The sequence below is a fragment of the Papio anubis genome, chromosome 5 (assembly GCF_008728515.1).
Source record: "Papio anubis isolate 15944 chromosome 5, Panubis1.0, whole genome shotgun sequence".
NCBI classification, from domain to species: Eukaryota; Metazoa; Chordata; class Mammalia; order Primates; family Cercopithecidae; genus Papio; species Papio anubis.
Window position 1 is genome coordinate 151,930,639 of NC_044980.1, and position 25,055 is coordinate 151,955,693.

The window sequence follows — 25,055 nt, forward strand, 5'->3', positions numbered from 1 at the left end:
ATGAAGGACAAGTATATTATCCTCCACATATTAGAAGAGAGGCTCCAGGGAGCAACAGAAGGCAAAAGTTCTTTTTTTTTTTTTGAAACAAAGTCTTGCTCTCTCACCCAGGATGGAGTGCAGCGGCATGATCTTGGCTCACTGCAACCTCTACCTCCCAGGTTCAAGCGATTCTCATGCCTCAGACTCCCGAGTAGCTAGGGTTACAGAACATGCCACCACACCTAGCTAATTTTTGTACTTTTAGTAGAGATGAGGTTTCACCATGTTGGCCAGGCTGGTCTTGAACTCCTGACCTCTAGTGATCTGCCTGCCTTGGCCTCCCAAAGTGCTGGGATTACAGGCATGAGCCACTGTGCCCGGCCAACATTTATCATGTGTTGAGACTATTCCAACCTTTCTCCTCTATTTTGAAATATAAAATAAATTATTGACTACTATAGTCACCCTACTGTGCTGTGAACACTACAACTTATTCCTTCTGTCTAACCGTATTTTTGCTCCTTTTAACTTCTCTTCATCTCCCTCTCCCTCTGTATCCTTCCTACCCTCTGGTAACCACAATTTTACTCTCTATCTCCATGGAATCAACCTTTTTAGCTCCCACATATGAGCACCTAACTGCAAAGTAAGACCCACAACCATGCAGCTAGTCCCAGAAAATGATTTGAGAAAATGCTTGAAAATGTTGATCTGGGCAATGTTTTTTTTTTTTTTTTTTTTTTAATTAAGACCTTCTTCTGAAGAAAAGGGCATACTTTTCACTGAAAAAAAGTTTGAGTTTTTTAAATGAGCAGATACTCATGCATTACTAGTGCAGCCAAAAATTATCAAAAAGTAGGGAAGAATGCAAAATAGCGTGTGCCTCTTAACTAAAGAACTGTTAAGATACAAAACTTGGCTCTTTGCTGCCTTTTCCTCACTGCCAAGAGGGAAACATGAATTAGTTACATTACCGTCGTGCTCATTGGGAGCTCGCTATATGGACCAGATGGGGACTGTTCTGAATTTCCATTCAAGTCTGACATTCTTTTGTCAGCGTTTGTGTAACCGGCTTTCCTTGCATTCAGAGGAAAGGAGGTATGGAAGTATGGATGGGAAGGTTGGGACGATTCGATACAGTATGGTAACCTCGATCGCAGCTCTCCTATGAGACTTGCTTCATGGATTCTGAGTCACTGAAGCTTGCCCCTTCTCTTTCCTGACCCTCTTCCATTTCCCCTTAGATTGGAGATTCTCCTCAGATTCTAAGTCTCTGAAATTATTAGTGTTCGCAGTCCCTGGGCCCATGGAGGGGTCTCAAGTCTTCAGTTCTCAAAGATCACCTTTTAAGCTTCATTCGAAACATGATACAGCCACACGAATCCTAGCCCTGAATCTCACGAAGACCTCAGTACACCTGGGGAAGGCAGCACACCCAGTTCCGACACTACTAGAGACGTCACACGCCGCAGCACCCACCCGCTCCCGGCCCAGAGCGAGCGCACGCGCAGAACGAGAGAGCGGTCACCCAGGGATCGGGGCTATCTGCACAGAGGTTACAGTCTCGGAAAGGCCTGGCTTCTTCGTGGCTTTGTGGAGATCCCGCACAGCGGCCATTCGATTAGCACCCGAAGAGATTCAAAGGAAGCAGCTGTTCAGTCCCCAGCATATTTCCGTTTCAAACCACCCACTTCCGGTTTTTCAGCCGGTTCCGGTCCCGCCCTTCACTTCCGGTTGCTTTCGGTCTCGCAGCGGCCGGTTTCTGCGTCCGCTGCCGCTGGTTCCACCGCGCTCCAGGTGAGGGGTTGCGGGGCACCCTGGCGCGCTCCCCATGGAGACGCTGCTGGGGCTCGGGGACAGTGGCTTTGCCGCCCGCGCGGCGTGGCTTGCACTGCGGCGGGCTGGGGATAGTGTCTGTCCTAGTCCGACGCCCAGGCCCCTAACCCCGGCCCGCTTAGTCGCGGGGGCTGCTGTCCTCCTATCCAGCCGTCTCGCCTATTTCTAGAGCTTTCTGTTTCCCAGTGGGTTTTGCGTCCCTAGACTTCATTCCTCCATCTTCTCAGGCTTGTCCATCCCTCCCCTCACCCTCCTTATTGAAAGCATCCCGACCTTTTTGGTCTGGAGTCTCCACCTGCCTCCTGATGCTACCCTAAATCAGTCAGCACAGTCCCCGACCTGCATCACCTCGCAGTTGTTGCTGGTGTGCGGTTCTCGCCGGGAATTCTTAGTGCTTCACGGTTACCTTTTGCTGGGATTGTTGAAAGTTAGCCTCCCATTAATTCCCAAAGTGCTACTTTTACTGCTATACTTTAAAATTTCTTCATTTGCCACTTTTAAGGTTTGTGGTCCCGGGCAAGTTTAATTTCTTTTCAGGTTTCTCATTTGTATAATGAGGACAACAGCTATTGGTTCAGGATTGTGAAGATTCAGTGAGATAATTAAATTGCTTAGCATGTTGTTATTCCATCATGAACACTATTCGTATTGGGTTTTACAGTTTACAAAGTGCTGTCACAGGTGTTAGTTCATGCCTTAACACTACTCCTGTCCAGTGAATATTAGTAGCCTCATCTCGTTGAGAAGACTGAGGTCGAGAGGTAGATTGACTAGGCAAAGTCAACACAGTATGTTAGGCAGAACTCGAACGCAAACAGATATTCTTGACCCGAGGTTGACCATATAGAATTGTGTTCTTTGCTTACTTGTTTGGGTTTGCCAACTTCACTCCTCCCCACACCCCAAATCGTTTCTCAGTTTATAAATCTGATGGGATCTGAAATGATGCAAAATACTAAGAAAGAAGGTTAAATGTGAAAGCAAAATTGCTCATGCGTTTATGTCACACTGCTTCATTGGTGTAAATGGTCTTAATAATGATGAAATAAGGTTCAGTAACTTTTAAACAAATCTTAAAGACATATGCATTTACAATTTTTATGGTGTTTGTTTTGCTTGGCCCTTTAAGGCATTTGCCAACTTGGAATTTCCACTTGTGGGATAGGTGCTTTATAACGTTTTTTATGCTGCTTTGTTAAGCATATAAAGCCCATACCCTCTGGTACTTTTTTTTTTAAGGCTGAAAACATTGAAGAGCGTGTAGCACTGGCTCTCAAATTTGAGCATGCATCAGAGGTGAGGAGGATGGACTTTGGTAAAACACAGATTCCTAAGTCCCTTCTCTCCACCCCAATTACATTTCTACCAAATTACCAAGTGAGGTCAATGCTGTTGGTTGGCCCAGGGACCACGCTTTGAAAACCACTAGTCTAGAAGAGCAATGACTTGTCCAGAGTCACCTGGAACTCAGATGATCTCACTCCAAACTCTGCGCTACTACTCATCACAATATATGCGATATTAGTGCTGGTTGCCTTTCTAGCTCTGGTAGGATTCCCTTTTATTCTTACCTCTTACAGAAAGTATTTCAACTGTATTTCGGTTTAACTCAAAAGGTCCACTTTTAATTGAAGGATATAACATTTGTTACAGTTCTGTGTAAAATGGAATACATTACCCTAAGCTAACACACTTGCTTTACGTTTTCAGTAGAACACGTTGTAAACATAGGAGTAAGTATACATTTTTAGTTCATATTTGTATTCATATATGAGTAAATATAAAAGTGAATGTATAGTGCTCTCTTCTACTAATTGGCCTCTTAGTAGGAGATACTGTTTTCAAATTATTTTTGGATGTTGAGATTAAAAATTTGCCCTCTTTCTTGGAGTTGGTCCTAATAGTTGCATGAAGAGTGCAATCAAATGTTTCATCAAATAAGTGAAAGCATTGGAAATACCAATACATTGAGATTAGAAAATCCAGTTCTCTGGACTGTGGGAGGAATGAGTTTTATGAAAAGTAGAAAGCTTTATGCAGGAAGAGACATATGTTTGGTTATTTACATGAGTAGCAGCCACTATATAATCTTTGTGTGCTTAGATCTGTGTCCGTGGGTTTTGTATTTACTGACTGATATGGTTTGGCTGCGTCCCTACCTAAATCTCAACTTGAATTGTATCTCCCAGAATTCCCACTTGCTGTGGGAGGGACCCAGTGGGAGGTAATTGAATTATGGGGGCCAATCTTTCCTGTGCTATTCTTGTGATAGTGAATAAGTCTCATGAGATCTGATGGGTTTATCGGGGGTTTCCGCTTTTGCTTCTTCCTCATTCGCTCTTGCCATTGCCATGTAAAAAGTGCTTTTTACCTTCCACCATGATTCTGAGGCCTCCCTAGCCATTGTGGAACTGTAACCAGCTGGGATTACAGGCGCCCACCACCACGCCTGGCTAATTTTTTTTGTATTTTTAGTAGAGATGGGGTTTCACCATGTTGGCCAGGCTAATCTTGAACTCCTGACCTCAGGTGAGCCACCTGCCTCAGCCTCCAAAGTCCTGGGATTACAGGCGTGAGCCACTTTGGCCAGCCTCAGGTATGTCTTAGTCGGCAGCGTGAAAACAGACTAATACCGTAAATTTGTACCAGTAGAGTGGGGCATTGCTGAAAAGATACCCGAAAATGTGGAAGCAACTTTGGAACTGGGTAACAGGCAGAGGTTGGAACAGTTTGGAGGGCTCAGAAGAAGACAGGAAAATGTGGAAAGTTTGGAACTTCCTGGAGACTTGTTGAATGGCTTTGCCCAAAATTCTGAGAGCGACATGGACAATAAGGTCCTGGCTGAGGTGGTCTCAGATGGAGATGAGGAACTTGTGGGGGAACTGGAGTAAAAGTGACTCTTGTTATGTATTAGCAAAGATACTGGTGACACTTTGCCCCACCCTAGAAATTTGTGGAACTTTGAACTTCAGAAAGACGATTTAGGGTATCTGGCAGAAGAAATTTCTAAGCAGCAAAGCACTTGAGGTGATTTGGGGACTGTTAAAGGCACTCAGTTTTATAAGGGAAGCAGAGCATAGAAGTTTGGAAAATTTGCAGCCTGACTATGCAATAGAAAAGAAAAACTCATTTTCTGGGGAGAAATTCAAGCTGGCTGCAGAAATTTACATAAGTAGCAAGGAGCCTAATGTTAATTCCCAAGACCTAGGGGAAAATGTCTCCAGGCTATGTCAAAGACCTTCATGGCAGCCCCTCCCATCACAGGCCTGGATGTCTAGGAAGGAAAAAAGGTTTTGTGGGCTGGGACAAGGGTCCCCATGCTGTGTGCAGCCTAGGGACTTGGTGCCCTGTTTCCCAACCACTCCAGCCATGACTGAAAGGGGCCAATGTACAGCTTGGGCTGTGACTTCAGAGGGTGGAAGCCTCAAGCCTTGGTAGCTTCCATATGGTGTTGAGCCTGTGGGTACACAGAAGTCAAAGAATTGAGGTTTGGCAATCTGTGCCTAGATTTCAGAAGATATATGGAAACACCTGGATGCTCTGGCAAAAGTTTGCTACAGGGGTGGGGCCCTCATGGGGAACCTCTGCCAGGACAGTGTGGACAGGAATTGTGGGGTCGGAGCCCCCATATAGAGTCCCTATTGGGGCACTGCCTAGTGGAGCTGTGAGAAGAGGGCCACCATCCTCCAGATCCCAGAATGGCAGATTTAATGACAGCTTGTACCGTGCACCTGGAAAATCCGCAGACTCTCAATGCCAGCCCGTAAAAGCAGCTGGGAGGGAGGGTGTACCTTGCAAAGCCACAGGGGTAGAGCTGCCCAAGACCATAGGAACCCACCTCTTGCATCAGTGTGACCTGGATGTGAGATCTGGAGTCAAAGGAGATCATTTCAGAGCTTGAAAATTTGACTGCCCACTGGATTTCAGACTTGCATGGGCCCTGTAACTGCTTTGTTTTGGCCAATTTCTCCCATTTGGAATGGCTGTATTTACCCAATACCTGTACCCCCTTTGTACCTAGGAGGTAACTAGCTTTCTTTTGATTTTACAGGCTCATAGGCGGAAAGGACTTGCCTGGTCTTAGATGAGACTTTGGACTGTGGACTTTTAGGTTAATGCTGAAATGAATTAAGACTTTGGGGGACTGTTGGGAAGGCGTGATTGGTTTTGAAATGTGAGGACATGAGATTTGGAGGGGCCAGGGGCAGAATGATATGGTTTGGCTCTGTGCCTACCAAAATCTCAACTTGAATTTTATCTCCCATAATTCCCATGTGTTATGAGAGGGACCCAGGGGAAGGTAATTGAATCATGGGGGCCGGTCTTTCCTGTGCTATTCTCCTGATAGTGACTAAGTTTCATGAGATCTGATGGGTTTATCGGGGGTTTCTGCTTTTGCTTCTTCCTCATTCTCTCTTGCCACTGCCATGTAAGAAGTGCTTTTTGCCTTCCACCATGATTTTGAGACCTCCCCAGCCATTCTCGAACTGTAAAGTCCAATTAAACCTCTTTTCTCTTCCCAGTCTTGGTTATGTCTTTACTGGCAGTGTGAAAACAGGCTAATACACTGATCTTTGATGTCTTAACCCTTGTACTTTCAACTGAAGAGAGAGAATTGTGGAGGAGAAGAAACCTAAGTTTTAATTAGAAGACCTGTTCTGTAACTAGCTTTGTGTCTATGTGCAGATTACATAGCCTCTCAAAACTCCTGTTTCCTTAATTGTAAAAGAGGGGAAACTTATCAAATTACTTTCTCTAATGAGATTGTGTAAAAACTTCAATTCATAAAATATGAAACAAATAATGGCTCTTTACTGTTTATTTAGCACAGTGCCTGCCTGGAACATAATAAGCTTTCAGTTTAAAAAGATTTTTGTTTAACCAATACTTAATTAATGTAGTGTTTACTAGGTGCTAGGCACTATGTAACTTGTAAATGTTAATTAATTTAATCCTCATAAAAGCCCTAAGAAGTAGGTAGTATCATCATCCCTATTTTACGGATGAGGAAACCTAGGCACTGAGAGTCAAGTAACTTCTCAAAGTCAGATAGCTAAGTGGGAGAGATCTGGAATCTGAACCCAGGTCATCTGGCTCTAAAGTCTGTATTCTTAACTATACCACACTACCTTTCAAATGTTAAATGAACATTGATGGTCTGTCAGGGAAGGACTTGCCTGTAGCATCAACCTGACCAAATAGAGCAGGAGGAATGGTAGCTCATAATTGCACATTTCCAGTTGAACAGTGAGAGTCAGAGTATTAGAAAGTAGTAACTCTAAGCCAAAAATTAGAAGTGTGGGGGAATTTAACTTTGAGTCCTAGGATCTTTTGGTGTTCTGGTAGTATTCCTGTATGGACAAAAATCCTCTGTGTCATCATTTGTAAAATACGGCTCAAAGTATACACATAAAACTTGAAAGTTTGGCTTCAGTATACAGTATCTATTTTAACTTATTCACTTTTTGTCTTTCTTTCCAGGTATTTTTTTTCTGAAGGAAAGCTGCTTCCTCATATGTTTCAAGAATGGCTCTCCCTATCATTGTAAAATGGGGTGGACAGGAGTATTCAGTGACCACACTTTCAGAAGATGATACTGTGCTCGATCTCAAACAGTTTCTCAAGACCCTTACAGGAGTGCTTCCAGAACGCCAAAAGTTACTTGGACTCAAAGTTAAAGGTAATTCTCTCCCCTCTTCAGAATTTTTTGCATTGAATTTTTAGTATTATGAATTTTAATAATTATTTTGAGTATAATTGTTTAATAATTTATACTTGCTATTTGTTGTTTAGTAAGTCTTTCCCTTTCGAGATTTCTTTAGTAGAAATATTCTTAAAATTGTTTTAGTGGTATAAGTGAGAATATTAAAGTGTCCTTGAAAATACCATGATTATTAAGATTACTTTTGATGTTTTAGACAGTTGGTATTTGCTTGTTAAACCTTTAGCACAGAAGTCCTTTATGAAACTCATTTATTTTCTGACATCTACCTTTTAGCACAGTGTTTTGTACTCTTCCCAAGGGCCTTGTACTCTTCCCAAATTATCTTTTCTGTTTCAAAAGTAAAGACAACATTTAAAAATTACAGGCAGCATTCATATCCAGTTTAAAAGGCATTTTTTATGGTGTTTTGTGATTATCATATCAATGAAGAGTGAGTTTTGAGTAACAGTAAATCTACAGTTTTCGTAGGCACTCAATTTTTAAGACTTCCTGGAAAACAGTAATATTCATTTTGAACAGCAGAATAAAACATGAATTAATTTTGTTTAGGTAGTTGAATAAAGGTGTTCGTCTAACATAGAACTGGGGAGAAAATAACCCTTGTATTAATTTTGACTTCTTAGTGTCTTAGATATGACTAATTCAGCAGAAACAATTTGTTAATGTAGGAAAAACAGAAACAACAAAAATTGCTGTGACATGTGTACCAAACCTTTTAATGTTAAGGTTTTGTATAATGGAATAGTAAAACCAGCACCTGTGAGAAAACAGTCATTTGCTTGTATTGTAGGCAAACCTGCAGAAAATGATGTTAAGCTTGGAGCTCTCAAACTGAAACCAAATACTAAAATCATGATGATGGGAACTCGTGAGGAGAGCTTGGTAAATGTTTACTTTTTGTTACTATTTGTCCATTTGAAGATATTATGATTTATACTGCACTGTTGTATTATAGTTTTAATTGTGGTAAAATTGTCAGTCTAGCAATCAATGAAAAATAAAACCCGCACCGTGAATGTGGTATTAACTGTGTAAGTATAGTAGTAGTGCAAATGGTCAAATTTAATATGGTAAATCTGCCCAGGAAACATACATAATGAATTATTAATTGTGGAGATTTTCCAGTGTGGGCTTAAAAGACTCTGTAACTCGAATTGTATCTCTCATTTGATTTTTATGCTATGCATGTATTTGTTATATTAAGGATAATAGGGGTAAAACAAAACTTTTTCCATCTTAATAGGAAGATGTCTTAGGTCCACCCCCTGACAATGATGATGTTGTTAATGACTTTGATATTGAAGATGAAGTAGTTGAAGTAGAAAATAGGTAAGTGCTTTTCGCTTTAGAAGTAATCAGTTGTCATGTGAGAATAAGTGAATATTTTATCTAATTATATGTTTTCGATTAGGGAAGAAAACCTACTGAAAATTTCTCGCAGAGTGAAAGAGTACAAAGTGGAAATTTTGAATCCTCCCAGGGAAGGGAAAAAGCTTTTGGTACTAGATGTTGATTATACATTATTTGGTAAGTGAGTTAATGATGCTTTTCATTTTCTGTTACCCACAAGAACTCTTTTTTTTCTTTTCTTTTTTTTTTTTTTCTTAGCAATTCATGGTTCTCATGAAATACTTGAAAACTTTTCTTATTACAAAAGTAAATTGCTCATTGTAGAAAATACAGATAACCAAAAAAAGAAGTCATCTGTAATAGTGATACCCAAAGATGACCACTCTTAATAATTTGATATATATCTTCTAGACTGTTTGTATGGATCTCCTCTAATTATTTAATAACAGATTGAACATCATCTCAGTAAAATATTGTTTATTATGAATGATGTATGTATGTGTGTGTGTGTATATATATGTATACACACTTTTTTTTTTGGCCAGATAGTGTTCTAGTTTATGGATGCATCATCATTTAACCATGTGATTCCCTGTTGATAATAAATAATTTTTTATAAGGAATATTTTTAAAAATTATTTTTGATATTTTATCACTAGTTTTCTGTTTAATTATATTCAAGCAGACTCTTGAATTTAAAATTTCTCATGTAGGCCAGGTGCAGTGGCTCACGTCTGTATCCCAGCACTTTGGAAGACTGAGGTGGGAGGATCGTTTGATATCAGGAGTTGGAAATCAACCGGGAAAGCATAGCAAGACCTCAACTCTACTAAAAACTAAAAATTTTAGCTGGATGTGGTGGTATGCACCTAGTCCCAGCTACTTTAGGAGGCTGAGGTGGGAGGATTACTTGAACCCAGATTAAGACTGCAGTGAGCTATGGAGTGCCACTGCAGTCCAGCCTGGGTGACAGAGTGAGACCCTGTCTCAAAACAAAAAAAAAAAGTGTTTTGTGTTCATTGAAAAAGAAAGATGTTCCGCTTATGTATAATGTTGGCAAGAAATAGTTAACTTCTGATATTGGAATTTATTTCTAACCCTAAACCTAAAATATAAGTTAATGTATAGTTTTTAAAAATTTAATTGGTTAATTGGCCCTATCATTTTGATGAAATGTGATTATATCTGCAAGATAGATGACTAAAGGTGAGTATAAGTGGACATAGTTTGTTTTTCATTATTAAAAAATAACATCTAAACTTTAGAGACTAGGTGAGAAAAAAATTTACAGGTTACTACTTAAGCCTGAATTTTCAGTCTTGCTTTTTGCAAACTGAGCAAAATTGATCGACTAAAATTGGATCTTAAGGATTTTTAATTGTATGGTTTGAAAGACATCTTTTTGTCAGCCAATATAATTCAGTCTGAAGCAGTTTGCACTGGAATGTTTCTATTGCATTTCATAATATATTACATTTTATAATAATTGGTATTAGGTACTTGTTCATGATGGTAAACTAATAATTATGATCAATTTTCTTTTAGACCACAGGTCTTGTGCAGAGACTGGGGTAGAGTTAATGCGGCCATATCTTCATGAATTTCTAACATCTGCCTATGAAGATTATGACATTGTTATTTGGTGTAAGCTGTATTTTTTTGCTTAGATTTCTGTGGAAATAAGGTTGTTCCATATATTATTGTGCTGTATAAAATGTGACTTAAAATGACCTATGTTTAAATATAAAATAGTTTTCATTTTTTAGCAAATTTCTAAAATGAAGTGTGTATCATAATATAAACTTACACATATATTTGCCAAATACCAGTGAGATAGTAAATTTAAGTATAGGACATGAGTACATTATAGTATAAGAATAAAAATAACTAATTTTCCCAATGACCCCACCTTGATTTGAAGTTTTTCCTTCTGATTTTTTTTTTTTTAAACTGGGGACATTTCTTTAGGGTCTCGCTGTGTTGCCCAGGCTGGTCTCGAACTCCTGGGCTCAAGTGATCCTCCTGCCTTGGCCTCCCAAAGTGCTGAGATTACAGGCATGAGCCAACATGCCCAGCCTTCCTTCTGATCTTTGCTGTGGAATTCTTGATGCTTCAGAATATTTTTGCTTTCTCCTTTTTTCCTGACTCCAGTTTTAAAATACTTGGAAAAAGGTGTTTAAAAATAAATCACACTGATGTAGTTCTCTGGAAATAAAGGCAACTTGAATTACTTAAGGAAAAATTAATATGTGGACTAAAGCAGTGACATTGAAATTGTGGTCTATGGACCATTTCAAGAATGTACAGGTCTGTGATAAGATACTGAGTTTGCTCCAAGAAGTATATCTACTCTAATAGTATGCACACTGTTCAGTTCAATTAACGTTTTTTGGTAGCAAGATTTTCTTGAAAAATGAAGCAACGCATTGATTTATATCCCTCCTCCCCACAAATACGTGAGTTCACAGCTGTTAAGATTAAAATTATCGTCAAAATATCTAATTTTCTGGTTTAGTAAGATAAGGTGAAGAAAGCTTGCTGGTAAGCAAATTTTTGTTTAGCTACTTTGACATCTAAGATGATATTTGAGAAAAAAATTTATCCTTTAAATGTTATTAAACTAGACTTATAAAATTTGAGAACCTTTTACAATCGTATATTTAAATTATTTTTATAAACCATGATATTTTGTGGTGTTCATTGAAAATAATACTTCACTTTGGAGCTAAATAGACTAAGATTTTAATTCTGGCTCTGTTCTTACTGTGTGACACTGAGCAGGTCACTTAATCTCTCTGAGCCTTAGTTTCCTTATCTGAGAAATGAAGATAACTAAATATAACAGGTTATTTGTAAGAATAGAAGTATCCATATAGCAACTAGTACTATGTCTGACATATAGTTACTTAATAATTAGAAACTTTTTATTAGCTGTGAGTCTTTGTTTTTCATCTGATAATTGCAGATACAAAATAAGTACTGAATTTTTTTTTCTATCTTACGATGGTTTTCATTGGAGATACAATAGTCTTTAAAATTTTAGCTCAACTGACTAGTTTCGTATGTGTAAAGTGGTTCTTCTGTTTTTTGTATGTGTGCATGCTGAAGATTTTTTATTTTGAGAACTCAGGTTCCTCTTTTGCTTTTAAAAATTATACACACACACACTTCAAATAATTAAATTGCTTTTTCTCTTTTTAAATATTTTACTTGGTTATACCTGTATAGTTTAGTCCAGTAAACCAGGAGAGCACATAAAGATGAGGATTTAAGTTTAGTATTAATGATCTCAAAGCTGGTTAATGTCTGACAATGAGCAGATACATGATGCAGGTATACTTTATGAATTTGTCTCAGATTTCTTGTTAGAAGCTGCTAGACTCAGAGAGCTTTAATTTACTGAGACTGACAAAATGCAGATTTTCATTGAACCTAACTAGCTGGTTTTCAACATAAACTTTTGACACATAACAATATGCTTATATTGACACTGTATATACCTGTGCATTGCCTAGAAGTAGGAACATGGAAAAAAGTGATCCAGTTACCCGAGTTTAAGTTTGGGTAATAGAGTGTCAGGGCTGATTCAAAAAGAGAGTTTAGGTCTTGATTTGTAAATTTCCTAGGTTCAGAGTTCTTCTGAGCATGGGTTACCTGTATCTTATAGATAAAAGTTGTTTAAAATTTATTCTGTCTTGAAGACACACTGCAATAAGTTTACTTTTATCATTATTTAAAAGAAAATTACCATAAATGCTAGGGACTGTTAATTCTGATGCATTTAAACTTTTAGTTTTGCTTAGAAAACTTATTTATACAGATTTTTTTTTTAAAGAAATTCAAACTTTTCATATGTATTGTATTATCATTCCTCATGTTTTAGCTGCAACAAATATGAAGTGGATTGAAGCTAAAATGAAAGTAAGTGTTAGAAAGCAATCCATTTAAAAATATTTTCAAACTGCATTTGTCTTGTTAAAAGTTCCAGAACTGAATTAGTTTTATTCTTACTGGAGGGCACTTAGTAGATAGATAAATGCCATTATTGGGAGTATAGGCTTTTTTTAAAGTATGTTTATTAAGTGGATTGTACTGATCCCTAAGTTTTTTTTTAAGAAAAATATAACTAAGCTTGTCCCCTCCCCCACATTCTTCCTCATTTTACAATAATACTTTATTTTCCTTCTTTTGCTCTGGTGTTTAATACTTAAAGAGTCAGTATTCTTCTAAAATGGAGATTAGGAAGTAATCTATTTCTAGTTTATTTTCCTTGATCTAGCATTTATTGACTTAGCTAAGTGAAACTAAAATACTTCCTAGTTGTTCAGCAAGATGCAGTGGCCAGTGGTGTAGAAAGTTGGCATTATGAGAAATTGCAGCTAGAATATTCAGAAAATCTGAAATTTTCCATATTACTATGTTTTAACCTCATGAATATTTGTGTTTATAGGAGCTGGGAGTGAGCACAAATGCAAATTATAAGATTACTTTCATGTTGGATAGTGCTGCTATGATAACAGTACATACTCCAAGGAGAGGATTAATAGATGTAAGAAGTCATTTTACTTCTATTTAATGACATGGTTATTTTCCAGTGTACTTGTTATGTTTATACTGATGGAATAAATTAAAGAAAGAGTATAGAGATTCATCTGAGTGAATAATAAAGTGGTTGAGTTTTGACATAGCAAAATGTATTTAAGGTTGAAAGATTTGAATTTTAATGATAAAATTAAGGATCTTGAAGCAGGACTGTCAAGAAAGGAACTTGTGATTGTGCGTAATTGACCTGTGTTGATGACAGCACAACGTTACTGGGCAGAGTAGGTGAGAAAAATACTGAATATTATCAAGGAAGATACTAGGAACAAACAAAAACACTCACCCTGCCCTGTATGAAATTGGTAATAAAAGCAGATGCATCATGATGCATGTACTTTGGGGTGATGCTAGAGAATAGCAACAAGAACAATCAGAGAAAAGGGTTGGGCTAACCAGTTATTTTAGTTGTCAAGTAACTATTTATATTATTAAGTTCCTACTATCTGGAAGGTCCTGTGATTGGCACAGGTGAAGAGATGAGTGAGACACAGTCCATACCGTTTGAAAGCACTCAAACTGTTAGCTGGGCTGGATAGTGCATGCCTGTAATCCTAGCTACTCAGGAGGCTAGGGCAGGAGAATTGCTCTAACCCAGGGGGTGGAGGTTGCAGTGAACTGAAATCGCGCCACTGCACTCCAACCTGGGTGATGGAGCAAGACTGTATCTCAACAAAATAAAGTAAAAATAAAATAAAAACATAAAAACACCCAAACTAATAGGAATTGAGGAGAACTTAGGATACGAGGAAACCTTAGGGGAGACAGTATTAAAATCATGAAAACCATAAATAGAATGATTTAAGAGCATGGGGACTTGTTCTATAAAGTAAATACTGTGTGTATCAGGAAAAAGGTAACTTATTATATACTAAAGTAAAATAATACATTTACAAAATCTTAACGTTAAAAATTACTTAGGGAAATGTTAAACATGTTTTATAACAGTGAAAAATTAAAGGAATAAAAATAATCCTCAATATCCAGTAGTAGGGAATGGGATATATAAACTACTGTTATCTATGTAAAAAACTGTGGCTCGTCATTTGATGTGGTAGGATATGTAATGATTTAGAAATTTTCATGACACATTTAAGTGAAGTATTTTAGAGAACACTGTTGTAAGCCATTAGAAAATAGTTCTTAACCTTTGTTTGGTTCAGGATTACCCTTAGTTTAACAAAGAACCTGTCAACTCTCTGAGGCTGCTCTTGTTTATAAAAATGCCTGAGCCAATATATCAGAATATTGAGTTACTGTCCTTGGTACTGATAGATTATTGATGATTTAAAATTTTCCTTTGTGCTTTTCAGTATTTTGAAGTTTTTTTTGTAGTTTGCAATATTACTTTTCTAATTGAGAACAAAGTAGTTTGTGTTTTGGGGAACATATCTATGGTACTTGACCTAATTGCCAAATGACAGCACTTTTTAAGAGGATGTAGGATTTTTATTCTGGATGTCATAAAAAGTGACCTCTGTTGTCATATTTCTTGAGGCTTTTGTTAGCTAAAAATCCCCAAAATATGGCTTATTGTATTAGTTCCTATATATTTGTCTTATTTTGCAGGACTGGAGTGGGTGGTTTCTGTTTCAGTAGTAAACAAGATTAGTAGCAAAAAAAGAAAATCAGGAAAGTAAAATTTTAGTAAATTAAAATATTTCATTAACATTTTTTGTAATAGGACCATAGGAAGGAAAAAGCTTTCCCCAAATTAAGTTATAGGAGGAAAAAAATTTTAAAGTGACAACCTTTATCACTATTTATTTATTACCACTTAATCTCATACATTTATTATTACATTCTGTTCTCATAATACCATAAGACTTTTGTCTTCAGCAGAAGTAATTTTCTAAAAATTAATTAAAATTTTTTCCAAATGTGTAGTGACTAACAGAAGAATAAAGTACATAATGAAAAGTCATCTTTCACCTGGCACATAGCCACTTATTCTCCCTATAGTCAATCAGTGTTATTTCCTGTGTGGTCTTACAGAGACTTTACATAAGTACCAATAGGTAAGACTATATGAGAAATTATCTCTTTGAAGCTTCAGTTTAACAAATCAGAAATAAGAGTAAGAATTTGTAAAATATGGTGCTTCTGAAGTTAAGCAATCAAATTTCCTAGAAATTATGCACCTGTGCCACTGAGTTAAAGATAAAATGAGTTTTTCCTCTATAAAATATTTAAAGTATCAATTGAAAGAGCCAAATACATTTTTTTTGACTAGGGTGTTCTAGTTTGGAAAGCAGACTCCATGTGACTCCCAAGCTCTGAGAGGGAATGTGTTAACCAAGGAAGTCATGTGACTGCATAGCAGACATCTAAACAGTTACTTTGGATGTTTAAAAAATTAAATAATTATTTTACCCAAAATCTTCATGTTAAAATTATGGAAAGTTTTATAATGGGTGTAGTTCAGTTGGACATGAACCAACCTTTCAGAAGTTTCAGTATTGCAAAATGCATTGTGCTTTAAAGTGGGTTGCATTTAATAATTAGCTCACACCTGTCTCACAGGAGGAAAGGAACACTTTGGCATTGTTTTGCAGGGCAGTTTTTAGTATTCCTGCTTTTAAGACAGGATGAAATGTTGATAAAATTTGAGTTAAATGTAAACTTTTGTTCTAAGGTAAAGCCTCTTGGTGTTATATGGGGAAAGTTTTCGGAGTTTTACAGCAAGAAAAACACCATTATGTTTGATGACATAGGGAGAAATTTTCTAATGAACCCACAGAATGGACTAAAGGTAAGACATACTTTTACTTGTTATGTGCTCACGTAATCTGGACTGTGTGGTAGAACTTTTGTAGTAAGCACTGTTGAATTTCATATATTTTTGGAAGTACCGTATTCTTATGTCACAGGCAAGAAAAGTTTAAGAACAATTCATGTAGAAATTGAACTTTGTCTTTTTTGCATTGATGTCTCCATAGTTAGTAGTTCATCCAAGTATTTGTTTGTTTGTTTGTTTGTTTATTTTTGAGACGGAATCTCGCTCCATCGCCCAGGCTGGAGTGAGGTGGTGCGGTATCGGCTCACTGCAGCCTCCACTTCCCGGGTTCAAGTGATTCTCCTGCCTCAGCCTCCTGAGTAGCTAGGATTACAGGAGTGCACCACCACATCCAGCTAATTTTTGTATATTTAGTAAAGACGAGGTTTCACCATGTTGGCCAGGCTGACCTCCTGATCTGCCCACCTCGGCCTCCCAAAGTACTAGGATTGCAGGCGTGAGCCACTGTGCCCGGCCCAAGTATTTTATTTTTAATTAGCTCTGTGGGAGCAACATGGGCTTCCCAACATTGACTTTTAGCATCAAAAGTAAAATCATTAGTTATTTATTTAGGTATACAAATCCTGGCATTTTAAACATTCTGGTTAGCTTGAGAAATGGCAGTAAGGGTACTTTGTTTTTCTTTTTAAACTGAAACTAAAGACGTTTTTGAAAATTCCTAGAGGGCAAGTACAGATCTTAGAATTAGACGTTGCTAGAGCTAGAAGGAACCACAGTCATCTCTTGCCTACCTTCTTAACTTTGGAAACAGTCTCAGGTTGAAGAAGTTCCTGACTTGCCCAAGATTGTGTGTGTAACTGGCTAATGGCAGAATTTGGGTTAGACTCTAGTGACTTGGTTCCTAGGTCAGTGACAATCCTAGCATGCAATTGCATGCAATCTTATGTGACATTTCATCTTGGTAACAGTGTAAAATTGGTAAGAGTGAAATTTGAAACTTAAAAGTTTCTGGTACCCATAGTAATTACATGTTGGCGCAATATGAAAATGGAAAAGATAGCTCTATACTATGGCACTATTGCATATGGAGTCTCCATTTGAAGCGCAGTCCTGACACTGAGATGTTTTTATCCTCAGTCCTAAACTTTTCTACTAGCTGGGTCCTTGGTAGTTCTAAAAGACAAGAGAGAAAAACTTAAAGTACATTTTTTAAACCTTTCTTTTGTTGATTTGATTTTTTGTTTACAATGAGGATATTTTAGGGAAAGAATGCTAATCTAGGTAGTGAATTGCCACAAGTATAAAAGCTATTGACTTGGAAGAAAAGTGGTTATGTTGTCCGTAATGGTTTCTGTTTAAGGCTTGGGGAGAAGTGCTTTTCTTACATGTGCTTCACCAGGTATAAGGTACAAAAATGTATTCTTGAGTCTTGAGAAGAAATGTGATTGATGTAAACTTAATTGTCTGTGAAACTAGTGGTTATTACCTATTCTTGCAAGGAGGTGAGCCCATGATGGTCAAGGAATAATTTTTGAGGAGACCTTTAGCTTTTTTTTTAAAAAAAATGCTATCATTAGTTTCATGTTTGTTTAGAAGAAACTTTGTTTTCCTAACCAACATTTGAGTTCCATTCATCTCTTGATGCAGGGAGAGATGTCATTGTAAATGTCTACTTCTTTATGTTACTTTACAGTGGGGTTTCTAAAAGACTGTACTTAGTAGACCCACTAAAGGAATTCCTAAAAAAACATATGTCCCCATCCCCTAAATTCCAATTCCAGAGGTAGATTTAGACGCTCCACGGGTGGTCCTTGTGTGTCTTTTATTGAAAACCTCTTTTTTATAAAATTAATCTACCCAAGATAACACTTCATGAAAACCTCTTTTAAGGTTAAAGATTAAAGGTTAAGATTAAGGTTAAATATCTGCCCACACCATCGTAGAAACAGGTAGGGTTTTTTGTTGTTTGTTTCTTGAAACAGAGTCTTGCTCTGTCACCCAGGCTGGAGTGCAGTGGCATGGTCATAGTTTATTGCAGCTTCGACTTCCCTTGCTCCAGTGATCCTCACATGTCAGCCTCCCGAGTAGCTGGGTGCACTACAGGTGCACACCACTACACCCGGCTACTTTTTGTATTTTTGGTAGAGACAAGGTTTTGCCACATTGCCTACCTAGGCTGGTCTCGAACTCCTGAGCTCAGGCGATCCACCTGTCTCAGCCTTTCAAAGTGCTGGGATTACAGGCATGAGCGACTTTGCCCAGCCCAGAAACAGTTCTAAAATGGAGAAATGTCCTCAAATACTGTGTTTTGTTATCATGCTTTCATAATACGCTTGGTAGAAATCTCAAAGATTTCATGTAGATCTTAAAAATAAGACTGCTTATTTTGAAAATAGTTCTATTAAACATAAGTTTGTCAGTCATGAGGTTTGAAATATATGGAAGGTACTGCGAATATGAATTTAGAATTACACTAAAAGAATGTGAATCTTGTTCATGGATAAAGCAGCTTATTGGCTGAAAACTCCATTTTTATTGTCCATACAAGGAAATTGTGATATAGGAGAATTCAGCTAATCTGGACAATCTTAAGTTTCTAAAAATGCTTCCTTGACCTGAGACAAGAGGGTGGTTTCCTGTCCTTTTAGTGATCACTTAGATCGATATTTAAAAATATATAGTAAACAGTGGTTATACTGGAGCAAGTGAAGTCAATTAGGTGAATAGATTTTCACCCTTAATTTGTTTATTTTAAATTTTAGAACCAGAATCATTAGAATATTTTAGTTTTGTTGTTTAATAGTGCTTAAGAGCAAATGTTTGGAAAGTAAAAATAACTTAGCAGAGCCTTGGGTTGAAAATCTTATTTACTACCCACCAACCCTGTAATTTCCTGCTGTTTAAATTTGGACACTTTAGTACATTATATATTAATTGTTTAAAAGTTAATCTGTTGCCTTTCGGTCCTTAGGAAGTGAATGAAGGAGTACTTTAAAACATTACCATATCACCCAGGATTATGCAGAAACTCATTTCACTACATCCTCATATCATGCCTCTGTTTACTCCCATCCCCAGGGCCTAAGCAAGGCCCTGTAAAGCGTCGTCTTCATCCCCCCATTCGATGCTGCTGGGAGACAGCACTGCTGCACTGCCTTTTTGGAAGTGGTATCTCCCACAAATGCTGATTTCTGAGAAGACTCCCTTTGACAGCTCTGACTGGTGCCCTTCAAGCAGTATGGGAGCCCGCTAACAGTGTGGAGGTCACTGGCACCAAGCTGTTCTGATGAGAGTAGAACACCTGGGAAAATTTTCTTCTGTCCATTTCAGACTGGTGGTGTTTTTCCATTGACAGAAGAAAAGTGTGTAAAAAATACTTAAACCCTTCCCTACACTTAATAGATATGGTAGTAGACTCCTTTGGGCTCACTCATTGTTCTTGCTTCTCAGTAAGTGACAATGATTAAATATTCATTTTTCAGTGTTAACTGTGTAAAATTAATAACTAATGACCAATTTTCATTTTCTCCAAATCAAAAGAATATATTAATACTTTGCTAAGTATGATGAAATCAGTGCTTACATGTGTGCTTTAAGAATATGTGTGCTTTCGTATGTTTATTGCAGCACTATTCACAATAGCAAAGACTTGGAATCAACCCAAATGTCCATCAGTGACAGATTGGATTAAGAAAATGTGGCACATATACACCATGGAATACTATGCAGCCATAAAAAAGGATGAGTTTGTGTCCTTTGTAGGGACATGGATGCAGCTGGAATCCATCATTCTTAGCAAACTATCACAAGAACAGAAAACCAAACACCGCATGTTCTCACTCATAGGTGGGAACTGAACAATGAGATCACTTGGACTCGGGAAGGGGAACATCACACACCGGGGCCTATCATGGGGAGGGGGGAGGGGGGAGGGATTGCATTGGGAGTTATACCTGATGTAAATGACGAGTTGATGGGTGCAGCACACCAACAAGGCACAAGTATACATATGTAACAAACCTGCACGTTATGCACATGTACCCTACAACTTACAGTATAATAATAATAAATAAATTTAAAAAAAAAAAAAAAAAGATATGTGTGCTTTAGGAATATGTATGTTTTTTTTTAAAGATAACAGAAAAATTCAAATATAAACAGAACTATATAAAATTGCTTAAACCCCCATGTAGATATTATTCAGTTTAAATTAGCTTATTAATTCATGGATGGTTATTATTTACTCTATACCCTACTTCCCTCTCAGTATTTTGAAATAAATCTTAGTTATATCATATTATCTAAAATTAATTTAAAATTATTGAAAGACGATCTTGAGTTGTATGAAGATATTTGAGCAGATGTCTTTTACAAAACAGCAGAATTCTTTATTGAAGCTGTAAAATAAGGAAAAGTGCATACGTTTATAGTTTAACAAACTGTAAAGATAATTCTTGTAAAAAATTTTATTCCACTAAAATTACTCATGATTTTCCTTTCCGAAGATAAACACTATTACCATCTTGATGTATAGTCCTCTAGTCTTTTCTAAGCATAGATATATGCAAAAATCTAGATAAAGATTGCATATAAACATATGCATTCATAGCACCGCCACTCAAGTCAGGGTATGATATTCCTTACTAATTGCAGCCCCCTACCTCGGTCTATTATTCTGACTTGTGTGGTGTGAAATAATGCTTTTTAAACTGTTTTTCATCATACAATAAATCAGCCTTAAACATTTGGAAAATATGACAGTTCTTTTTATGGAAAACTTACATAATTAAAAATGATTTTAATGGAGAATTTAACAATAAAAATGCTTATGATAAAGTGTAGGAGGAAACAGGTTATATAAATGTATAATGATATCTCAGCTATATAAAAATTTAATAGAAAAATAAAAAAATAATCACTGTTAAAATGTATCTCACTACTGTTAGATCAAGCTGGTATTTAGGTTAAATTTTTATGAATAAAATTAATTAGAAGCAACTAGAATGATAGGAGGCAGGAAGGGCTAAGTAGTTTTGCAAAGTAGAGTAGCTATGTATGGATTCAAGTGCTATAAGAAAGCTGGTGTTGTCAGGTTCAGATTGAAAAGATAATGTTCGGTGAAATAGGTGGGAGAGTTTGTCATTTGTAAACATTATACATGGCTTGCTACTTAAGCTAATATAAAAGTAATTTTTAGTATTTATGTTCTTGGTGATATTTTAACCTCATTAACTCTAATTGAAATGATAGTATAGATTTGTTAGTTTTCCTTATCACATTGTGATGTGTTGAGCAATGTTTGTTTCCTAATAGATAAGGCCTTTTATGAAAGCGCACCTAAATCGAGATAAAGACAAAGAACTTTTAAAATTAACTCAGTACCTCAAGGAAATAGCAAAATTAGATGACTTTTTGGATCTAAATCACAAATATTGGGAAAGGTAAGTTTTAATTGCTTATTTATTTTCTTTTTACGTCAATGAAGAAAAAATTATCATTTTTCATCAGTGACCCCAGTATTTATATAGCTGTCTTAATTTTTATTTAAAATAGGTGACTTCTAAAAACATTTTCTAATCCAGTAATCTACCCCCGAAAGTATTTTCCCCTTTCATCTTAACCTCTAACTTGTTCATAAACATACCTCTTGTAAGCTCTTTAATACTTCTAGAAGAGAGAACTTGAGAGACTAGCATATGTGGGTGATGCCGCCTGTAAATTATTTTGTGATGTTAGGTAGGCTACTCCTTTATGAATCACGTAATCCCTCTTCTCATACTGTAACATAATGTAAGGATAAAATAAAACACATGTAAAAATTTCATCTATTTATTTATTAAAAATTACAAGTAACTTGTGTGTAGCAGAAAAATTAGAAAACTTTATCCCACTAAAAAAAACAATTACTCATAATTTTCCTTTTTAAAGATAACCACTGTTACCATCTTGGTATATAGTCTTTCAGTCTTTTACCTAAACTCAAATGTATGCACAAATCTATATAGGCATTGCATATAAACATGAAGGTTTTGAGACAGAGAAAAGCCTCCGGAAAAGTGGAAGGTGTTACTCTGTATTACAAGTATTTTGGGGGGAATTAGATCTTTAGGGATCTGGTTCTAGTAATACAGCACCAAAAGAAACTATGTGTGTAATAATAACACTTTGGCTTTTCAGATTCCACTTTTGACTTTTCAGATCACTTTGACACAAGTCTTCTAAGAGTCTATAATCCTAATAGGAAGACAAAGCAGATATTTTTACCCCCATCTTTGCATTGCAGATGATGTAACTGAGTCATGAAGATAGTAAATGCTTAGTGCAGTGCCACAGAGTGAGCAAATTGTACCAGCAAAACAGGTTCAAGTTTGCTGATTTTAGGAACTCTTTCCCCATCCCCACACCACCTCAATTTGTAAATGTGAGAAATAGAGATCACGTTTTTAATTTAGTGGTAGATTTCTATTAAACAATATGAAAAACATTTGTTTGCTTAATAAGTTAATGTCTTGTATCTTTTACACTCTTGATCAAAGACCTTTAGCATCTTTTGCCCATTGTCTTGCTGTAAGAAAAATAAGATCTTTATGGAGTTGGAGCTGTATTTGGAAGTTACAATACTAGTTAATATAGTGACCTTCACATTGGAAGTAAGGCAGTATGGAGTGATAGTCAGTGAGTACGACCTCTGGAGCCTTGTTTTGAATCTAGGCTCTTCCACTTTCTAGCTGTGTGAATTTGGGCAAATTGCTTAACTTCTTTGTGCCTGTAAAGTAGGAATAATTCTAATAGAAACTCCTTAGAGCTGTTGTGAAGACTAAATAAATTAATACCTGTACTTAGAACTGTGCATGCACATAATCAGTAGATGTAAGTGATTATTAAGAATACTCATCTTGAAATGTTTCATTATTAGAATAAACTCCTTTGGGAGGAAAGTTAGGTTATCTTCATGAATTTAGCATGATACAGCTTTGATATCTTTATTTTATTTCTTGCAGATATCTCTCAAAGAAGCAAGGACAGTAGTTACAAGTTATACTGGCAGTTACTGAAGATACTTAAGATCCAAGAACTTCTTGCTTTTATGCTAGAAATCATTATGATAGTGCTGGACACTGAAGCAAATACCATAATGCTTATACTTGGTCTTCCAGTTTTTTGTAAATTTAATTTTATATTTTTTGAAGATGATAGCAATATGCTAAAAGAAAAAAAAAATGCTTGTCCCCTCTATGAATATTCTGTTACTCTTGAAAAATATTTTCTCCAGCGTTGGTTGCTGACCCCTCCCCCCCACCCCCCAACCACACACACACACACACACACAGAGTGGAGAAAAATGTATGCTCAACAATGTCATTTTGTGACTTTGGAAACAAGTTATGTTTTGTGTTTTTGTGTCATTGTGTTATTGTCTGACTAAATCTAAGACCAAACCCATGTTGAAACTAGTGCTTTCCCCTTTAAAACCAAAAAAAAAAAGTTTTTGATTAAAGAACCTAGTTTGTTATGCTTAAAATTATCAAGAATTTTTTATTCCTTTGTCATAGACACAATTTCTCTTCTGTATGCCACTAGTTACATTTCTAAATTCTGAGCGGTCTCAGTTAGGCCTGTATGTGTGTACATGTCCAAGTAAAGCTGGAAAACGTCAGTCTTGATACAGCTGTGTCTTAGTACGAGAAACAGAAGACTGAAGAATAAAAACTAAGGAACAAAAATGAGTCTCTTTTTGGTGGCTAAGTATAATCTGCCTAAAACCATTGTCATAAAAGCAGTTAAAGGCAATACATTTTTAAAAGGGACATATCACTGATTCATTCCTAAAAAGCATGAACAAAAAGTTTTTGTTCTGTTCCAGCTATATCTTGTCTAAGTGCTAACACTGTTTCAGTGAAAATATCTAGCCATAAGATTAAAAAAATATATTATTTGCAATGCTTAAGCCTGCAGATATGTAATGTGACCACTGTTTTGTGTTGACAATATTGCTTTATACAGTTCTTGTATTTGAAAGGAATTGATCCTTTTAAAGAAACATGGTGTATATTGTTCTTACAGGACTAATTTCAGTGGTGTAAATAATAAATATCTTTTCTTAAAACATTGATTATCTGTTCTATATTACCACAGATATTTTACCTCTTTGTTGAATGACAAAATGAACATTATGTTCGGGCACGGATCTCTTGCAAAAACTTAAATGTGTATGGTGATGTTAAAGGTGGGTATATCACTATTTATACATTCAGGAGTAGTTTTAGCAGCTAATCAGATACATAAAATTACTGAATTCTAATAAGTACCTTTTTTCAGAAATGTATGCTGTTTTCTTTGTGACAGGTTATTATGAGGATATACAGTGCAGAAGAGTTTGAGGACTCAAAGTGATTCAATTAAAATGTATTTCTTAATTATGAAGTAAAATTTAAATATTTAAAGATAGAATAGAAATTTTAGAGTGTTCATTTCATTGGTACATTTTTCCCACTGTAAAAGACAACTTATTCCAAAGTACGCATGGAAAGGACTTAATCTTCTCAAGAAAATGGAACACTTTATTAACATAGGTCAAGAAAGGGCAGACATTTTCTTTTTTTTTTTTTTTTTTTTGACATTTTCTAAAGCAGTGTAAACTAAAATACAAAAAGTTAGCAAGTCACAGGAAGCAAAGTAGAATTTTACAAAAACATTTTCTGCCATTAGGTGGTGCCCAAACCAAAGCTTCTTAGCTGCTGTGCTTAATTAAGCCACTGGAGAACATTGTCATTGAGCTTGTTGAGGTAACACACTATATGTGATTAATACCATCATAGAGTGCAG

General features: G+C 36.5%; 1 protein-coding gene across 2 annotated transcripts; it reads left to right on the forward strand.

Moving 5' to 3' along the window:
- Positions 1 to 1,249: 1,249 nt before the first annotated feature.
- On the forward strand, positions 1,250 to 24,340 carry UBLCP1 (ubiquitin like domain containing CTD phosphatase 1). Of its 2 annotated transcripts, XM_003900452.3 has the most exons (11): positions 1,250 to 1,779; positions 7,300 to 7,498; positions 8,334 to 8,425; positions 8,787 to 8,872; positions 8,955 to 9,070; positions 10,439 to 10,537; positions 12,777 to 12,814; positions 13,344 to 13,442; positions 16,128 to 16,244; positions 21,543 to 21,670; positions 23,231 to 24,340. In XM_003900452.3, exons 2-11 carry the CDS (start codon positions 7,345 to 7,347, stop codon positions 23,256 to 23,258), a joined length of 957 nt encoding a protein of 318 aa, XP_003900501.1. In that variant the 5' UTR covers positions 1,250 to 1,779; positions 7,300 to 7,344; the 3' UTR covers positions 23,259 to 24,340. The 2 variants fall into 2 exon arrangements, with proteins under 2 accessions (XP_003900501.1, XP_021795612.1); XM_021939920.2 differs by lacking the exons at positions 21,543 to 21,670; positions 23,231 to 24,340 and adding an exon at positions 19,857 to 19,904.
- The last annotated feature ends 715 nt before the right edge of the window (positions 24,341 to 25,055 follow it).